General features: G+C 44.0%; 3 protein-coding genes across 5 annotated transcripts; 2 read left to right on the top strand and 1 right to left on the bottom strand.

The window, feature by feature from the left end:
- Positions 1-3,771: 3,771 nt before the first annotated feature.
- LOC125539430 (probable isoaspartyl peptidase/L-asparaginase 3) lies at positions 3,772-9,303 on the bottom strand. Of its 3 annotated transcripts, XM_048702882.1 has the most exons (8): positions 9,062-9,303; positions 8,778-8,964; positions 7,657-7,721; positions 7,126-7,557; positions 6,999-7,057; positions 6,149-6,253; positions 5,731-5,807; positions 3,772-4,842 (listed from the first exon to the last, which is right to left on the bottom strand). In XM_048702882.1, the coding sequence occupies exons 1-8, from the start codon at positions 9,122-9,124 to the stop codon at positions 4,754-4,756; spliced, it is 1,077 nt and encodes a 358-aa protein (XP_048558839.1). In that variant the 5' UTR covers positions 9,125-9,303; the 3' UTR covers positions 3,772-4,753. The 3 variants fall into 3 exon arrangements, with proteins under 3 accessions (XP_048558839.1, XP_048558838.1, XP_048558840.1); XM_048702881.1 differs by lacking the exon at positions 3,772-4,842 and having other exon boundaries at positions 5,296-5,807; positions 9,062-9,295; XM_048702883.1 differs by lacking the exons at positions 3,772-4,842; positions 9,062-9,303 and having other exon boundaries at positions 5,296-5,807; positions 7,126-7,568; positions 8,778-8,880.
- On the top strand, positions 9,298-10,049 carry LOC125539431. Its single transcript, XM_048702884.1, has 2 exons — positions 9,298-9,610; positions 9,711-10,049. The coding sequence occupies exons 1-2, from the start codon at positions 9,389-9,391 to the stop codon at positions 9,789-9,791; spliced, it is 303 nt and encodes a 100-aa protein (XP_048558841.1). The 5' UTR covers positions 9,298-9,388; the 3' UTR covers positions 9,792-10,049.
- Positions 10,050-13,051: 3,002 nt separating this feature from the next.
- LOC125533879 (probable transcription factor MYB58) lies at positions 13,052-15,119 on the top strand. The gene is made up of 3 exons (XM_048697207.1): positions 13,052-13,514; positions 13,962-14,202; positions 14,351-15,119. The coding sequence occupies exons 1-3, from the start codon at positions 13,282-13,284 to the stop codon at positions 14,873-14,875; spliced, it is 999 nt and encodes a 332-aa protein (XP_048553164.1). The 5' UTR covers positions 13,052-13,281; the 3' UTR covers positions 14,876-15,119.
- The last annotated feature ends 3,801 nt before the right edge of the window (positions 15,120-18,920 follow it).

Below are 18,920 nucleotides of genomic sequence, written 5' to 3'. Positions count from 1 at the left end.
TCACATAGTTGTTTATCTTGCTTAGTATAAGTTGTTGGTGCACATAGGTGAGCCTAGTTGTTGTAGGTTTTGTGTTTGACAAATTAACCGCTAGGTTTATTCCACATTTGTTCAAGCCTAAACCGTAATTATTTTAAAGCGCCTATTCACCCCCCCTCTAGGCGACATCCACGATCTTTCACCGGGCCCTCTATGTTGGTCCCTATTCTTCATGTGCATGCGTTTGTAATCTTCCTAGCCGTCAGATGTCCGTCCTGACACAATTGATACATCCATTTTGCATCATATTTTCCTACTATTATTTTTATTGTTTTGAAACTATATTCCACTTTATGATGCAATTCTAATGCGTTTTCTCTCTTAAAATGCGAGATACACCAAAAGAGGGAGATTGTTGGCAGCTGGAATTCTGACCTGAAAAGGCTACAGTAGAGATAGCTATTCTGTGGAGCTCAAAATGATGTGAAAACCAAGGGAAAATTATTTTGGAATATATAAAAATACTGGAAGAAAGAAGTACTAGAGAAGACCCTCGATGGGGCCACAAGTCAAGGGGCGTGCCATGGTGACTTGTGGGCTCCACCGAGGCTCACTAATGCCCACCTTCTCCTATATGAAGCCATTTACCCTAGAAAAAAATAGAGAGGACTTTCAGGACTAGCCGCCACCGTCTCGAGGTGGAACCATAGGTTGAGCACTTTTTCTCTCCGGCGGAGTGATTATGTTGGGGATACTTCCCTCCAGGAAAGGGAAATCGAAGCCATCTTGATCAGCAATACTCCTCTCATCATGGGAGGACTCATCTCCGTCAGCATCTTCACCAACACCATATCATCTCTAAACCCTAGTTCATCTCTTGTATTCAATCTTTATATCAAACCTCGGATTGGTACCTGGTGGTGCTAGTAGTGTTAATTACATCTTGTAGCTGATACTATTCGGTTTACTTGGTGGAAGTATGTTTAGATTGTTAATCACATATTTAATTATATCCTCTGATCATGAACACAGTTATGCTTTGTGAGTAGTTCTATTTAATTTGTTCTCGAGGACATGGGAGAAGTCTTGTTACTAGTAATCATGTGAAGTTGGCTTTCGTATATGTTATGTTGTTCTTCCTCTAGTGGTACCGTGTGAACGTCGACGGCATGACACTTCACCATGTTCGGGCCTAGGGGAAGGCATTGTGGAATTAGTTTGTAGATGATGGGTTGCTGGAGTGACGGAAACCTAAACCCCAATTTATGAGCTATTTCGTAAGGAGTTGTTTTGGATCCTTATGTTTAATGATATGGTTAGGTTTATATTAATTCTTCTCTTGTATTTGCGGATGCTTGCATGGAGGGGATAATCATAAGTAGGTTGTTTGTTCAAGTAAGAATAACACCTTAGCTCCGGTCCACCCATATAGCAACTTATCAAAGCAATGAACACGAGTCAACGAATGATGGTGAAAGTAACTAGATGAATTCTTGTGTGCCCTCAAGAGCGCTTTAATCACTATAAGAAGATCCTCCGGCTTGTCCTTAGGAATAATAAGGATTGGGCCACCCTGCTGCACCTTGTTACTTTGGTTACTTGTAACTTGCTATCAATCATCTTGCTATCAAAACTATCTTACAAGACTAGCAAGAAATACATTGCTAAAAACCGCTTATCGATTCCTTCCGCTCCTTGTATGGTTCGACACACTTATCGAAAGGACTACGGTTGATCTCATATACTTGTGGGTCATCAAAAGTCACTACTCAAAAATGGCTAGTTTCTTGGCTTGCTATATATACCCCTCTACCACTCCGATAGAGGGTTGACCACTTCATTTGAGCAAACCCTATAACACAAAAGTGCCCCCTGTCTCCCCTCTTCACCAAATCCTAGATTCCAGCGGGATTCTTGGGAGTTCTTGAAAGATATTCCACCAAGTGATAGATCCACTCCTTCCCTATCTCTTGACCAAAGGAAATCGTAATTTGAGCAAGTCTTGAGCTTTTCACCATTTATCGTGTTACTCTTGGAGGTCGAAGACTCCTATGTGGTAGGAGCTCTTCGGTGAGGAAACGATTGTTGTGATTCACCCTGAAAAGTTTGTGAAGGTTTCGAGACCACCTCAAGGTCTACCAATAATGGTTTAGAAACGCATTTGTTGTGATATCTCAAAGAAAATATGGTGAGCTTTCGTGGTGTTGGTGTGCCTTCATAGTAACACACATCCCTTCAATGGTGACTAGGTTCCCTTCAAGGAAGTGAACATCATGATACATCCTCGTCTCTGGAGTTTCGGTAATCCATAGCCCTAAGTCCTTCCTTGTAATTTGACTATCTATTTGTTGTTGTTGATTATACTGCTAGCTCTAGAATCGCTCTTGCAATTGTTGGACCCACTTTCATATTTCGCATTATTGTCTAAAACTGCTAAGTAATAATTAAAAATTATAATTGCACCTACCCCCCCCCCCCCCCCCCCCCTTTTTAACTGCCCCCCCCCCCCCCCCCCCCGCATCTAGGTCCATCTCGATCCTTTCAAGAGCGGCTCCTTCGCGAGCGCCAGACAATGGCTGGCCAGGGCCCCCGCACCCTTCTGCCGCTGGAAGGACCACTCTGACCACGACGACATAGACGACGACGAAGGTGCCGCCGACCATTCACTGTCCGCTACAAGCTAGTTAAGTTTTTTAGGTTTTATTAGTTGAACGAACGAAATATCGTCCAGTTTATTTAAAATATGTTGAATTTAAGTCCGTTTGAATGAATTCCGCCATGTTTGCATGAATTTTGTCTGAATTTGTTTGTATTGTGGACCGACTTTTACGGTGAGAATTGGATGGCCGGCTCGTGTATCACCATCGGCAGACGTGTCCGGACACTTGAGCGGACAAATGTATGTCTGTTCTGGGGGCCGGCGTTGGAGATGACCCGACCAACCAGAGCGACACGAGCGATCTTTTTTTTCTAATATGAGTATAATACAAATATATAACTAGCTCAAATAAATTTAAGTTCGAAATTCATTTGTAAATTTTGAACGGCATTCAGTCGGTATTTTACGGTTACCGCGTTTCTCGCCTCCCCCTGGGTATTTTTTTGGGGGATTCGGTAGCCAAAACCTTGGCTATATAGATATAAAAACACATACATCTGGTATTGGAAAAATCTACACTTCATTCAATTTTCACAGTAATTCAGTAAAAATATGTTTGCCCGCAGGCTTGCTGCAGCTCATGTGCCTGGAAACATGTTGAAAGCACACAATGCCTGAACCACAGTGCTTAGTATTTGTTGTTTCTTTTCTGACAGCAAGATAGTATGCCTGAACATTTCGCAAAAAAAAAAGTATGCCTGAACAGACAATGACAATGGCAAGAAGGAGAGGAGGTATTTACAGAGAGACGATCTACGTACAATGATTGGGAATCAGCAATCCTAAGAAAAATCCAACCTTGCGAAGGTGAAGAAGAATCTCCCCGCCATGGCGCGCCTCCCCCGGCAGCAGAGCAAGCGCGCACCGCACGGCGAAGGGCGAAAGAGCCCCGGCCGAACCTCCTTCCTTCACAGTTCACACCATGATGGCCATGGTGTGGAGGGTGGACATGTGGCCGTACATGTCGGCGGACATGTGCGGGGGCGGCGGCCTGGGGCGCATGAAGCACTCCTCCAGCTCCTGCAGCTTGGCCACCAGCAGGACGAGCCGCCGGAGCGGCACGAAGATGAGCGTCATTGGGATGATGCACGCCCCCAGCTCCAGTATCAGCATGCCTGCTCGACCAGCTCCACGCCCTCGCCTCTCGCCCGTCAAATCTCTCCTCGCCCAGGCTTCTCGGCACTTGCCGCGGCTTTGCAGGCCTCCCTCCCTTTCCCTCGCTTCTCCACGGAGCAAGATAGCAGCAACTGGGTCGCCGTGTGCTCCCTAGCTACTCCACGGGCGAGGTAGCTTTCTTCGTTGCGTTGCTTGGGCAAGTGCTGTTGCTTTGCCTTGTGGAGCTGCAGCTGGGGGGTTGCTTGCATATATAGCCTTCTTTTCGGCGAAGAAGACGCTCTCTTATCTCTACCCTGTTGATGGCGCACGCTCAGTGGCGCTTAGTTTACACCCCCTGCCTCTAATGATTGCTCTCAGTGCGTTTATCAACTTATTGCTCCGCCTTGCGGGTGCATGTTACACAACGGGGCAGAGCTAGAGAGATCTTTATTTCTCACGACGACGACCAAGGACGTGGCCGGGGGTCCTAGCTATCAGGCTATGGCGGAGCTTTCGCACCAACGAACCGCAGAGACGGGTCGGTCTCGAGAGGATTAATAGTCTCCTTATGTGGCACCTACTACTAAAGAACCGAGTGCTTATTTCGCAGTAGATGTGGATAACTATTTTCCAAGTCCACTTGATGGTGCTGGTACAGGGTGGGTTTTGTTTGTGGTCCTGCCATGACGGTGTATGCAAGCGACGACTACGGTCACCCTCATCCAGCTTAACACACGGAAATCATTTCGAACGGTTGTCATGTGGTATTTTCCGTACTTTGTGTGTATGTGCCCTGTTTGATCCATGTGTCCCATAGCGTCGACGGGGACCTCTCTCCGGATAAGCAATCCACAACAGTACCATTATTCCAGTTGTTCCCTGAGAAAGAGTGGGTGGCCCCTCGGAAGCTCGGGGGGCGCGGTAACGGGCCAGGCACCATCACGCAAACAATGCAACTGGGAGCCGATTTTCTAACAAAATGCATGTAGTGAAACAGCAATGCTCTTATTTATGGGTTTATTATCCAAGTTTCTTTCCTGTCCTGGTGGCTTGCACACATTCATTTCGTGCAAACATGATCGCGACCCGAAGCGACACGCATTCATCTCCTGCAAACAAGATCACAATAACCTGAGGTCTTCACGCGAAAAACAAAGGTGCAATTTAGTGCACAGCATCCTCGACAACAAAAGCATATTCAGAGAATAAACAACAATAGTTGCTGCCTAACACGACCATCATCAAAGATAACCTTTTTCTCGCTTAATCAACAATGCTGACAACCTTGCATTATGGCGATAAATATGCAAGACACAATGATTGATAAAATAAACAACAAGACAACATATTTATATTCACAGAGAAATGGGTGTCAACTCGATACTGCCAACAAACTTAGGTTGATCAAGGAGAAAACGTGCGGAATAAACCAAATGCAAAAAACAACAACAAAGGAGGAGGTTTTCTGGGAATCTTCAAAGCTGACAAAGCGTACGTGAAATATTATATGCCCTTACCAGCTCTGAAGATGACCTATTCCACACAAAAACTCTGAACATGACTTAAAGAAGTACACCTGGCTAGTACATTAAAACTCGTAATTGCAAGAGAAAAGTTGACAATAAGCAATTCCAGCATTTTCTCGACAAGTCTACAATGCATGCATTCAATGAATCTACTACCATTATATAACATGGCAGTTTCAATAGAAAACTGCAGTCCAATATAAGACACGAGAACAAGCCCCCCATGGTATTGTTGCATTACCATGGGAGTGAATGGAGAGGACTTGACATAGAGGAATACACCTTATTGGCGAATCAGCCTTTTTGTTTTAACAAGGATCTGCCTATGTTAAGGTGTTACTGTGATGACCTCCACATCCTGCATGCTGGAATTCCTGACAGAATACTGAAAGGTCCATCCATGGCATGCCCCGGCATGCACTCCTTTCTTGTTAATCGCAAATACAGCACCAACAAAATCTGGGTACTTACGAGCAATTCTTGATATAGCATCCACGGCAGCATCTCGAGGCTCCATTCCAAGTCGCATGCTCTCCACTACTTGATAACTGCAATAACATCACATAAATGTTTAAATAAAAAAAAACATCGCAGTTCATGGGACCATTGCTTAACTTGGGCTACTAATAAAAAACCATAAGCTAAAATTCATATTAGATTACTCAGCCTTCGAACCAAATTAGAATATGGACATGGTTGAATACCATCATATCCTAGGATGTAACTTCCAAGTAAGACCACAGAGGGGGAATAGGTGCATGATTAAAGTGAGTTCAGAGAAAATAACAGCTTGCTAGTGACTAATGAAGTTAGGGGTCAAAACAAGAAAAAGTATGGTTTGTGGGAAAGAAGAACAATAAGTTTTCTAACAAAATCATTTCTCAATTACCACGGAAGGAAGCGCATCATAATATCACCATCACCAGTAGCTCCACAAGCCCCAACTTCGTCATCACCATATGCAGAAGATCCTGGTATTGGTCCATCACCTACCCTGGAAGCAAATGATTAGTCAGTACTACCTATCAAGAGGTAAATAGCTGTTCCACTTCCACAACATCGAAAAAGGGAAAACTGTGGCATGACACCAACGTCATTATGTTGTCAAAATATACAGAGTATTTCAGAAGTTGATATACAATACCAGAGTATTTCAGGAGTTGATATATGATACCAGAGTATTTCAGAAGTTGATATACATATCAAAAGGAAGCTTCAAGTAGTATTTCTACGTAAATATAAGTTGGACAAACCAAAAATATGTCTGTCATAATCCAGTTAGGATAAATATTGTAAACCTATATACTGAGACATATTAGTCCCACTATTAATGAGGTTATGTAACATCCAACTATGCACCATCTATTTTGTTAGCTTTTATCCAGCCATAAATAAAGTAACAACATCATCAAGACTCGCCACACATTAGTGACTTTGCAAATATACCAGCGCATAGTATCAATACTACAAGAGGATTCGGCAGTGGTGAGTTCTATGGCTGTTATTATCCCTCAGACAGAAGTTCGAATATAGAAGATACAACGCCAACTAAATACTGCAGTCCTTTCCCTCAAAAAAGAATTACTGCAGTCATTTCCCTCAAAAAATAATTACAGCAGTTGTTCATACATTATTGCAGATGCATTCGATAGACAGATCACTGATTTAGCAAAAAACAGGTGGCCAACTAAATTGTAATGTCAATATTTCAAATTCCCTAACAGAGGCAAGATGCTTACCTTCCTGGAATTTTGAACGTAGCACCATTAGTTGATGTGCCAACTGCTACATGACCCATCTTAACAAAAGCACACTGTTTAGTTTCATATTAATAGAGAGTGACTTCCCTATAAACGCGCTAGGTACCTTGTCAATGACAGCCATAGAGATTGTGTCATGGTTGTGGCGATTAACAGAGTTGAAATGGGAGCTTGTCGGTTCTAGTAAATTATCATTTTGGAGCCATTCCTGACAGGTGATTCCTTGATCCTCCCATACAGCACTTTTAACAGGGTCCTTAGGTATATTTATAGGATGGTATGGACCACAGTTGCCAGCAGGAGCAACATTTTTCCAAAAGTTAGGTTGGCAATTATTCTGTCTCCAATTTGACCATTTCTCAATTGACTCTGGTGAACTCAGGTCAGTTGGTCCTGCAAGACCCATTGAAATTGCAAAGGATGTCGCCTTCTCTCCAACAAGAAGAGTATGCCCGGTATGCTCCATGACCAACTTTGCTGCCATAATTGCATCCTTCACATATCTCATGGCAGCCACAGCTCCAATTTCCATTGTCTTCTGCCAGTTTTCTTAAGCAAAAAAGAATACATCCACCATAAATGCCGCAACATAAACATCAGCATATACTGTAGCTTGAGTGGTTAAAGCAGCTTTTACCCCATTCATGATAAGAGCATCTAAGGTAGTTTCACCGTTCTCATCTGGACTTCCACCTGGACCAACTGCATGAAGTTATAAACCAGTTAAAACCAGTACTATGGTTGATTCAGATACACACCAAAAATAGGCAAGTTGTGAAACTAAAAAAGTTGCAAACACACAATCATGGGGTTCTGCTATATATTTAGTGCATAGAGAATATTAATGGATTCAAACACAAGGCAATGGGAACAACAGGCGAGTACTTCAGAACAAAGTATCATTTAATTGCTAATATTTATCTGCGGCATAACCGCAACTGCACTTACCGTTGTCTTCAGTTTTTACGATGTTAGGTAGAGATAAATAAATGAGTGAATTGGTAACGTTAGTAAATAGGTTGAGTGGGCAAGCTGGATTGACCAATGTTTTTTATCTTTTGATTATTGAGACTTAACTCTTGATATCCATCATAATTTTCTCATAGTTAAATTAAGCTCCAAGAAGTACTGATCTCCAGGGCAATACATCAATAAAGAGTACACTTGATTTTTAAATTAGTGTAAAATAGCGCTTCTGATAATAGATGTTATCGACAAATTTAAAGAATTAAGTTTATTCCAGAATTGTTTTAAGTAGGCTTGCAAAATCCAGTAGTGAGGCTTAAGGTTCTCACCATAAAAAAAGTATTGAAACACCGAATAAAATCCTATTTGAGCTATTGTTTGTTTTTCTGAGTTGCCATATCATTTTGCTGTCTGGTACCTGCAAGTATGTTCATCAGAGATTTTTTTTTTCTTGTATGCAAACCCATTTATAGGCTTGCTTACAGAATAATTGGTCAGAATCCCTGGTTTCTATGTAAGCAAGCCTCTGGGAGTTGCAACCGGAAAAATATCATATCAATCAAACTCCCCGGAACGAAATGTAACTTCGGTATTATAAATATCGGTTTTAGCAGGTATGTCCACTCCAGTTTGACCACTGCACCAGCATAATTCATTTCTCGTCGCCATCCATCCCAGTGCTCCCACTGAGACTGAAATGATACCATGCCACAAGCCACAGGCCACAACCAATCCCCATCACAGGCACACATGGACGGATTGTACAGAGAAGGACGGCAGCAAGCAACTGACCTGTGCCATCGCAGCGGAGCTCCTCGCAGGCGGAGCAGCCAGCGACGACAGCATCCACAGCCGAGCCCCCTGCGCCACCGGTTTTCACCACGTCCCACGCCGCCCTGACCGCCTCCCGGAACGGCCAGGTGCTCACCACCACCGGAAACACGCCGCCCCCTTCCTCCACGCCTCCGCCATCCACGGCCTGGTTCAAAATCCCCCCATCGCAGCGACTCCATCAACGATAACACGAACAAAATCGACCTGCACAAAAATCGAATCGGATCGGATCAACGACTCACCAGGCACCAGGTGAGCCGCAGCAGCAGGAGCCCCAGGAGAAGCCCCGGGTTGCTCCGAGCCATGGAAGCTGGGCGGTTGAGGTGTGGATTGGGGAATGGCACTACTGGTGATCACTGAGAGGTGGGGGAGAAGAGCCTACCCCGTTATGTTGGGGGTGAACTGGCAACGGGTCCCACACGTCAGTGGATGGACATGACACGGCCTGCCAAGGACCCCACGTGTCGGTGAGCCCCTTGTGTGTTTCAGTGTGTGCATAGTTTGCAACTCCCACCGAGCTGTGGTGTCCCCCAAATAACCTAGCGGCGGCGGCGGCGGCGGCGGCGGTGATGAATGAGCTGGGTGGAGGCGGCGGGAAGAAGGGCAAGGCATGGCCCTGGTGGCTTGGAGCGAGTGCGGCCCAGATCACCGGCGCGCTGGTTTGGTTCCGGCGAGGCAAGGGCGGCAGCGACATGACGATGCCGTTCAGGGCGTTCGCCGTCGCCTCGCTCTTCGTCGGCGCCGGCGCCACGACCGTCACCGCCGGAGTGTCCGCGGCGGGCGTCGGATCGGTAAGTCGCCGGAGCCAAAACCCCCCGCATCCGTGTGACGGATTCTCGATCTGGATGCGGCAAATTTTACACCGTGCGTCTGTGTTCTCTGTATCTGCAGGTGGAGGAGATGAAGGGCTTGGGCGCGAGGATCCGGAAGTGGAGCAGAGTTCCTCCTCGCCGGGTGGAGGGAGGCGAGTAGCAGTACTGCCATGGATTTGATCTACTGCTAGAGCGGCAAGAGTTTCCATGTGAGGATCAAGATTGCTTCACATGATCACACATTTGGGAGATGCAAATCAATAATCACATCTGTACTGTACTACTACTCTGTAGGAGTAACTTTGTAGCGAAAGCTTGTTTACTCGAATTTTGATCCTGCCTTCTGGAATATAGCCATTGTACTCGTCTCCCAGATTGAAACTGAAACTGCTTGTTTAAATTTTTTTTGGTGATGTTATCTGACGAATGTCAGCCGGAAAGGGGTTTGTTTCCTCACAGTTGCTTCGCGAGATCAGATGGTGGCAATTTTAAACGAAAAATACCTTCTTGTCATTTCCTCCTAGCAAATGTGGTTTTGAAGAAATTAGCATTCCCTCACGGTTAAAATTGTCAGCAAAATCGTTCTAAATATACTAGAGAATGTTCGACGGCTAAGAGGGTCCTAAATTTTAGTGAAATCCTTTTTTTAATAGAGGTAAAGGATGTTTAAGAAAAACACAGTATAATTGAAGTTGCTCATAGTATACACGAGCATACACTCGCCCGTATGAACTCACACATGCACACCCTTGAGCACCTTTGAGAAACTGAGAAGAACATCGCGGGATGACTGAAATAAATTCAGGAATAATGCGAGCACCAATGTCAAGTTTAGACTTGAATCCTGATGGGCTAGGGATACCACTGTTCTCCTAACCATCCAACCATAGGTTGGTTTGCAAAAATTTCTTTCGGCACAACAATTAGCATGGTTGGGGCTAACCGGGTCATGATTGCTTTGGTGCTTTGCTAGGGGGTACAGCATCTCCAGTCGGACCCCTACTACGCCCACCCCCTTTCAGATTTGGCCTGCCCGGACATGTACATAACATCATATCTAGCAGGTTAAACTAATCCTAAACCCCTTCAAATCGTCTTCAACCCTTGCCCTACATGCCATCTTCCTCTCTTCTTTCTCTCTACAATGCCCGTAGCCAAGCTCTGACGCTGTGTTGAACCCGCGATGTCCCCACCACGAGCCCCAAACCTCTCCCAGACATCCTTGCCGTGCCAGACACGAGCACCATGCCGGTATGTCCTACTACACCGGACATACACCTCGCTTGCTATGTGTTCGATGAAATATCCGAGCTGTGTTTTGTAGATTCTTTTACTCATTTTGTAGGCAAACGAGTTCGTCGGATGATGATTTTGATTACAAGGAACTTGATGACCACATATTCAAAGAGTTCATCGATTCGTTCGATTTAGACACCAATGATGACGAGAAGCTGACATGATGGTGATGATGAGCATCCATATGTTGTTGATGAGTATGTCCGGATGGGAGGAGAGTACATGCATTGAGGCCATGGAGAAATTTTCCTACACCGTGGTGAGGATGTTTCAACTGGAGTACTAGAGAGAACAAAATGCCACGGGCGAAGGGCAGCCACACACATGATTTTGAGAAGCCTGGAATACATGTCTGCCTCCCGAAACAAGATGCAGATCATTTTGTGAAGTTTCTAGAGATGCACCGCATTTTCGAGATACATAGGTGCACATGCACTACTCAATGGTCTTGTGGAACATATGTAAATTCATAGTGGAAATCACTGAATTTTGTGCCCTTCGAACCAATTTTATGTTTGAACTATGAATTTTTATTTCATAATAAAAAAATTTTGTGTGTGTGTTATATTCATTGTTAAGTGTATTCATATAATTTAATGACGACGGTTCACGAAACCTGTTTTATCAACCTATGGACTCCTGTAGATGACAGAGTCCTTGAAGCAAATTGGTTCAGGATTCTAAGGTTAGAAAAGAGTTACCACTCAAGGGAGGAACATGATATGTGGAAGGCTATCCTGGTGGCTCAAGACTGACCAGTCCATTCTTCCTTCCCCTGTTGATGAAATATTATCTGAAGGATAAGCAGCAAAATACATCACACTCTCATCAACATAAAACCACAAGTCAGCCTGATGCATCTTCTAATGATCAAGAGGTTCAAATGATCTCAGTTTTGCCCAAGATGCTAGCTTGCCAAAGTGTTCCTCGAGCTTAGCAACCGAAGATCTGGACAAGGCTTAATTTACGTCATGGATTTGAGAATTTGAAAAATGAGGGTGTGGTTGCCGGGGTGGGAATATAGGGGATGGATGTCTCGTGTCCGTGGGCACGTCGCGGACGCGGGGGGGGGGGCATATTTTTCCAGTTCAGTTGGAGTGCTCTAAGGGAGGCCAGTCACGTGTGAGGTTGTGAGTTCTCTCCCCTTCCGGACACCACTCGGATGACGAGGTGGTGGAGCCTATTTGCATTTGTTGTACTTAGGGTTAGGTTTAGCATGTCTCTTAGTGGTGTTTTGATGGTAGCACAATTGGAATTATTTTTCCATGATCCTACACCCATCTTGGCAACACCCCCAATGGTGCTGTCGAGAGATTCCGTTACTCCTTGGTGACTAACCCAGTGTTTGAAGTGCTGTCAGTTAGTGTCTTGAGTGATGGCAAGGCCCGAGAACAGTGGTGGAGCTTAACAGGAATCTCGGGGGGGGGGGGGGGGGGGGGAGGGGGGGCAAAGCGAAAGTATGAACAACTAGGAGGGCAAAGAATTGATTTTTTTTTACTTATCTAAGCCATGCATGGTAAATTTTCTTCATTGTTTTATCTAGGGCTGGGAGGGGGGCACGACCCCCTCTGACTTGTACTAAGCTCCGCCACTGCCCGAGAACAAGGTTGAAGGGTGGTGTCAATGTTAGGCATGCAACGGATTTGAGATTTGAGAAGCACAGAGACGGTCCTCACTTAATATGCCACAATGACTATGGCTCCCCTAGTGGCGGGCCTCTTCCTCGACTCACAAAGCGCACATGGCGAATTGGCGATGATGTTCCTTGGTGTCTGATGACGACAAGCGGCAAGGAAGACGGTTGCAAAAAAACTCCAAGGGCTTTGTTGCAGCTAAATTTTCCGTGGTTCTTTCTACAAATATGTCCTCCCTCCATGTCTCGTGATTTCCACGAGTACATGCTGTAATTTGACATTTACCCAATGGCATGCAGAAATTTCTTTAAAAAAAAGGAAAAATGAATTTTGGTTGAAATGAAATAACCGGAAGGCGGCTATACTTTCTCTTCCGCTACGATGATTGCAATTGCAAGAAAAGATCTTGCGCACGAAGGCACGCGGAGTGGCGAGTTTAGACAGAGAGAGCATCCAGGCCAGGCCAGGGCCGTGGAAATCGTGGTTCGTGGGTGGGGGCGTGAGGCGGTTACCCGCGAGGTCGTGCGCCCGCTCCCCTCTCGAATAAAGCCCGACCGTCCGATCCCCGCCCGACGCTCCCCGTCGCGCCACGCGCACCGCTACACCCCCTGTCCACACCCCATAGAAGTTACAGAAAGGGCCGCGCCTCTTGCGGGGCACTACTCGCACGCGCTGCGTCTGCCGTCTTCTCTCCTCTCGATCGGCTGATCAGGCAGGGCAATGGCGCGAGCACCCGGCGGCGCCGCCCGTCGGGGGGGCGGCAGGCGGGACGGCGGCGGCGAGGCGGTGCGGAAGGGGCCGTGGATGGCGGAGGAGGACGCGGTGCTGCTGGAGCACGTCCGCACGCACGGCCCGCGCGACTGGAGCTCCATTCGATCCAAAGGCGCCCTGCAGCGCACCGGCAAGTCCTGCCGCCTCCGCTGGGTCAACAAGCTCCGGCCCAACCTCAAGACGTACGTATGCAGCAACCGCCATTTCTATCCATTTCCTCCTCCTCCTCCTCCTCCTCCTCCTCCTTCTTCTTCTTGGCACTGTTCAATCGCGCTGTGCTTCGGTTGAACTTGTGTATGTGCGCACGTTCTAAGAAGTCAGGCTGCATCAGCGCTAGTATAATCCAATTTACCCTAGTTTTCATCGCTGATTAACAATGACCCTTGCCCGGCACTAATTGTCTGACCGGCAAGAACAGAGACAGCAAGTGACAACGATTGTTTTCTACTAGAGATGATTACCAACAAATGCATCTTTTAACGAACTGTTAACAAGAAAATGGCCAGATGAGAGAGACAACGACAGTGATGTGCACAGCATCGTGTTATCCTCTGCAACTTGCGCTATCAACCTTGGCTGAGAATTCACAACGGCAGTGCAATTGCAACCTGACATTTTTTTTGCTGAAGTGGCTGCAAGTTCTCCGCCGACGAGGAGCGGGTGGTGATCGAGCTGCAGGCGCAGTTCGGCAACAAGTGGGCGAGGATCGCCACCTACCTGCCGGGCAGGACGGACAACGACGTCAAGAACTTCTGGAGCACCCGCCAGAAGCGGCTCGCCAGGCTGCTGCGCGCGCCTCTCCGCGCCCGGCCCAGCAAGACCAGGAGCAGCAACACCAAAGCGCCCGCATCCTCTCTCGAGTCCGCCATGGTGAGTACGTACTCGCAAAGTTGCAGTTTACCGTTCGAATTCTTCAGATAAAATTGTCATCTATCTACTGTAATGCATTCACAGATTTACTGAACTTGCTCGGCACGCACTCGTTTCTCTGTCTGAAACTCTGAATTTTGAACGCCAGGGTTCTTGCCATGATCATGTTCCGTCCGTGGGCAACTCCTCCGGCGGCCAAAGCTTCCCGGCTGCACCGCCCATGGAGCACCAGGACACCGCGCGAATCTCGCATGATCAGATGTGCTCTGGATTCCTCAGTTTCGAGCCATTGCCGCTGCAGGCAGCAGCACCGTCCACCACCGAAGGAGAAGCGAGCTCGTCGAACGCAGCTTATTACCAGTTAGCCCCAGAATCGTCGTTTTATCATCATCCCTACCATCTGCTAGAATTCCCGGGCTTGCCGGAGAGATGCGGCGTCGATCCCGGCTTCGTCGGAGCGAGCGCCATGGATGATCTCGCGTACCACGACCTGCTTCCGCCTCTGCATCCTGCGCCGATGATGATGCCGTTCTTCGGTATGGAGTATTCGCGTGATGGCATCAAGGTCGAGACTCGGGACAACTTCTTCGACGACCTGCCCCCGGACGTGTTCGACTCTTTTGATCAGGTGCCGCCGCCGTTCTCGCCGTCGGCGACCAACTCTGAACTCTAAGTAATGTTGGATGGGCTCTAATTGGACTACCTGTTCTGGCACAGCTGACTGGTAGTGTTACCTACTGATGAGTGTTGTAGTGTAGCCTAGGTTCCAACCGACTTGCGTTCTTCCAATGCATCGAGTTGGAACTTGTTTTCGAAGTGTTGCCAAGTAGATGCAGTTAGTATGGTGTGTAAGTGTTTCTGAAATTTAGTACACTATATGCTATGTGAATATATTTATTTGGTATAAATGAACACTCTTATCTTTGGGAAGGATCATCATGGCCGGTAATTCTACACTGAGCCCACATGCTCATTTGCTCCACATGGACAGTAAATTTAAATAAAAATAATTCAAAAAATGCACTTTTTGGCATAGAGGATGCTCAAGTGCACTAGATGCGTGCAAATTTCGTGGTTAACTGGCATTCGGGGAGATATCGGTAACAAAGACAAAATCAAGTCTAAGCAGTGCTCTTTTTAAAAATTTCTTTGACAACCGAATTTTATTTTGCCGAGAGATCTTTGAATGTCATTTCACCACGAATTTTTGCACACACCTAGCGCACTCGGGCATATTCAATGCCAAAAAAATTCAGATTTTTTAAATTCTTCTACTATTTTATTTGAATTTACTGCTCACGCCCAGATGCACCTAGACACTAAATCGCCGCTTCCCATCGTAATAATTATGTGGTCAATAAGTTCCAGAATCTGGTAGGTACATTCATAGATTTAATTTTTCTCTGGTCATGTAGCATAAATAGTTTTTCTTAGGAAATCAAGAAGTTATGAATCTATGTATTTAGCGACCAAGATCATATGATTTTAGAGAGAGCATGCTTGCAATGTCCACAATCTTATAAGGGTGTAGTCTAGTGTTGTAAGGTTCGAAAACATGATAATCTCCTATGTTGTATGGCCAATACATGAACGATTTTTCTCAAAGTATTAGAATATATATTGAAATGTGCATGGATATTTCTTATGAAAAATGCAGTCTTTTAGAGAAAAAAATCAACTTTTCTATTAAAACATGAATATATTTCCGTACATAAAAGTATTAAACAGGATATGAATAATTCATTTCAAATATATTAAAAATTATATCATGATACATGAACACTTTCCATTTTGTAATATACTCCCTCAGTTCCTAAATACTCCCTCCGTTCCTAAATATTTGTCGGAGCAAAATGAGTGAATCACACTCTAAAATATGTCTATATACATCCGTATGTGATAGTCCATTTGAAATCTCTAAAAAGACAAATATTTAGGAACCGAGGGAGTATAAGTCTTTTTAGAGATTCCACTACAAACTACATACGGATGTATATGGACATATTTTAGAGCGTAGATTCACTCATTTTACTTTATATATAGTCCATAGTGAAATCTCTAAAAAAACTTATATTTAGGAACGGAGGGAGTATGATTTTTCGGTATGTAAAATGATTCGACATTTATTTAAAATTCTGCTAAATAAAAAAATCTAAAACATATGAAAAATAATTATGAGTTACTAGGCTGTGACCAATGTTGAGCACCTTTTCTTCTTTTAGGAGGGACAGACAGAAACCGGTTCCTATTTGACGCTAACTGCGACAATTTTGATAAGTCGCACAAGGCCAGTGACCTATCTAGCAGAGTGAGCCAGACCATTTAGCCTGGAACGCGCTACAGGAATCCAGGGTTTCAATACCTCCTTGAAGGTGCTTTTTCGGGTTTTACCGAATTTTCCCAGTTTCATTTTCGTAATTCTTTAAAAATCATTGGTTTCTTAATTTTTTTGAATTTTCCAAAACTGTGCCCAAAATATAAAAAAATCAGGGTTTTACAAAATATTCATGTTATGTAAATGAATACTCAATTTTTATACAGTTGTTCTACAAATTTTTGGAATCATCTAGCGCGATTGAGCATCTTTGATGCCAAAAAAATCAGAATTTTTTTTGAATTCTTCTACTATTTTATTTGAATTTACTGCTCACGCCCAGATGCACCTAGACACTAAATCGCCGCTTCCCATCATAATAATTATGTGGTTAATAAGTTCCAGAATCTGGTAGGTACATTCATAGATTTTTTTTTCTCTGGTCATGTAGCATAAATAATTTTACTTAGGAAATCAAGAAGTTATGAATCTATGTATTTAGCGACCAAGATCATATGATTTTAGAGAGAGCATACTTGTAATGTCCACAATCTTATAAGGGTGTAGTCTAGTGTTGCAAGGTTCAAAGACATGATAATATCCTGTTTTTCTTTCTTTCTGCTTTCTATTTTTCATTTTCTTTCCATATTGTTTAAATTATTATGTATATGCCTTTAAAATTTAAATTTTCAGTTATGTTTTCCTTTCATGGCCAATACATGAACGTTTTTTCTCAAAGTATAAAAAGATATATTGAAATGTGCATGGATATTTCTTATGAAAAGTGCAGTCTTTTAGCGAAAAAATGAACTTTTCTAAACTAGTATGTACACACGTGCAATGCACGTCTTAACAGTATTGTTCCTATGATTCTAGTAAAAGGAAAAAAACATATAGTACTTTGCAACGAATTCAGAGCAAAAATAAATATTGTTGGTGTATGCATGCACAAATGAAGTAATAAAAAATTGGTAATTGGCATGATACAATGCCTATGGCCTAATGACACCCAAAAATTTCGATAGGGGAAAAATTGAAGATTTACATGGTGAAACCCACTAATTGTTTGTTTTTGTTTATTCTCCTAGACAATACATCTCTCGTACTCGGCCAAGGGCGGAGCCAGGATTTAGATACGAGGGAGGCGAAAAGCCAATGTTCACAAAAGTTACGGAACATCAGGATATGTTAGGTCTCACGATAGCATTGATGACAAATTATCAAAATATATTTCTAGAACTACAAAAGAATGTTACATTTCCATTAACTTAAATTGAGCTCTAAAACCAGAAGTGTTGAACAAGTTGATAATGTGAACTTTACAACTATTTTTCTTTGCAATCATGTATGTCAAGGAAAATTGTCTTCACTATATTTCAAAAATATGTCTTGAAGACAACTGGAAGAGAATTAAAGCAATTAGCATTTAACATTAATGCTTTTTGCCACTGTCATTCGTACGGTGATTTATGCCATGAATTATAAAGTGATGGTTTTTTGCTAATGAAAATTGGTATTGTGGTGGTCTTTACATTTCACTGGGCTGCAGCAAAAAACGCCGTAAGTAGTCCAGTCGAACACGCACGTAGATCAATCAATCGATTAATTGTCCAAGGGAAAAACAATAGTTAGCCACACCTACATGTATGGGTCACTCGGCTTTGGTCTTCTCTATATTCGGTGTAGTTGGTTCCATGAATATATTTTTGTGCGGACTAATGATGCAATTAGCTGCAGTTATTAGCCGTTGTACAGTATAGAACCTGCTAAAATGTTCACTCTCCGCCCCTGTCTCGGCTCTTTGCCTGATGCACTGGCACATGCAACATGGCGAGAAGAGAGGAGGTGTGACGTGATTGTTCTAGAACCTAGAAGATGCAAGTGAAGAGAGGAGGTGTGACGTGATTGTTCCAGAAACCAGCAGATGCAAGTGTGGGTTACTGTTTACTGCGAATCCGTTGAGTCTCAACCATTAGATTTATGAGATCAGCGGCTAGGATTGATGATGTTGCTACAATTCAAAATTCGTACACTATATAGTAGTATAGATACATGAATATATTTCCGTACACAAAAGTATTAGACAGGATATGAATAATTCATTTCAAATATATTAACAATTTTATCATGATACATGATCAGTTTCCATTTTGTAATATAAGATTTATGGGTATGTAAAATGATTCGACATTATTCAAAATTCTGCTAAATAAACAATTCGAAAACATATGAAAAATAATTATGAGTTACTAGGCCGTGACCAATGTTGAGCACATTTTTCTTCTTTTAGGAGGGACAGAGAGAAACCGGCTCCTATTTGTCGCTAACGGCGATAATTTTTATAAGTCGCACAAGCCTAGCGAGCTAACAAGAAGAGTGAGCCAGCCCCTTTAGCCTGGAACGC

This window comes from Triticum urartu, chromosome 2, assembly GCF_003073215.2.
Source record: "Triticum urartu cultivar G1812 chromosome 2, Tu2.1, whole genome shotgun sequence".
NCBI lineage: Eukaryota > Viridiplantae > Streptophyta > Magnoliopsida > Poales > Poaceae > Triticum > Triticum urartu.
The sequence above is the reverse complement of the archived record's forward strand: the minus strand, read 5'-3'. Positions and strand labels throughout refer to the sequence as shown.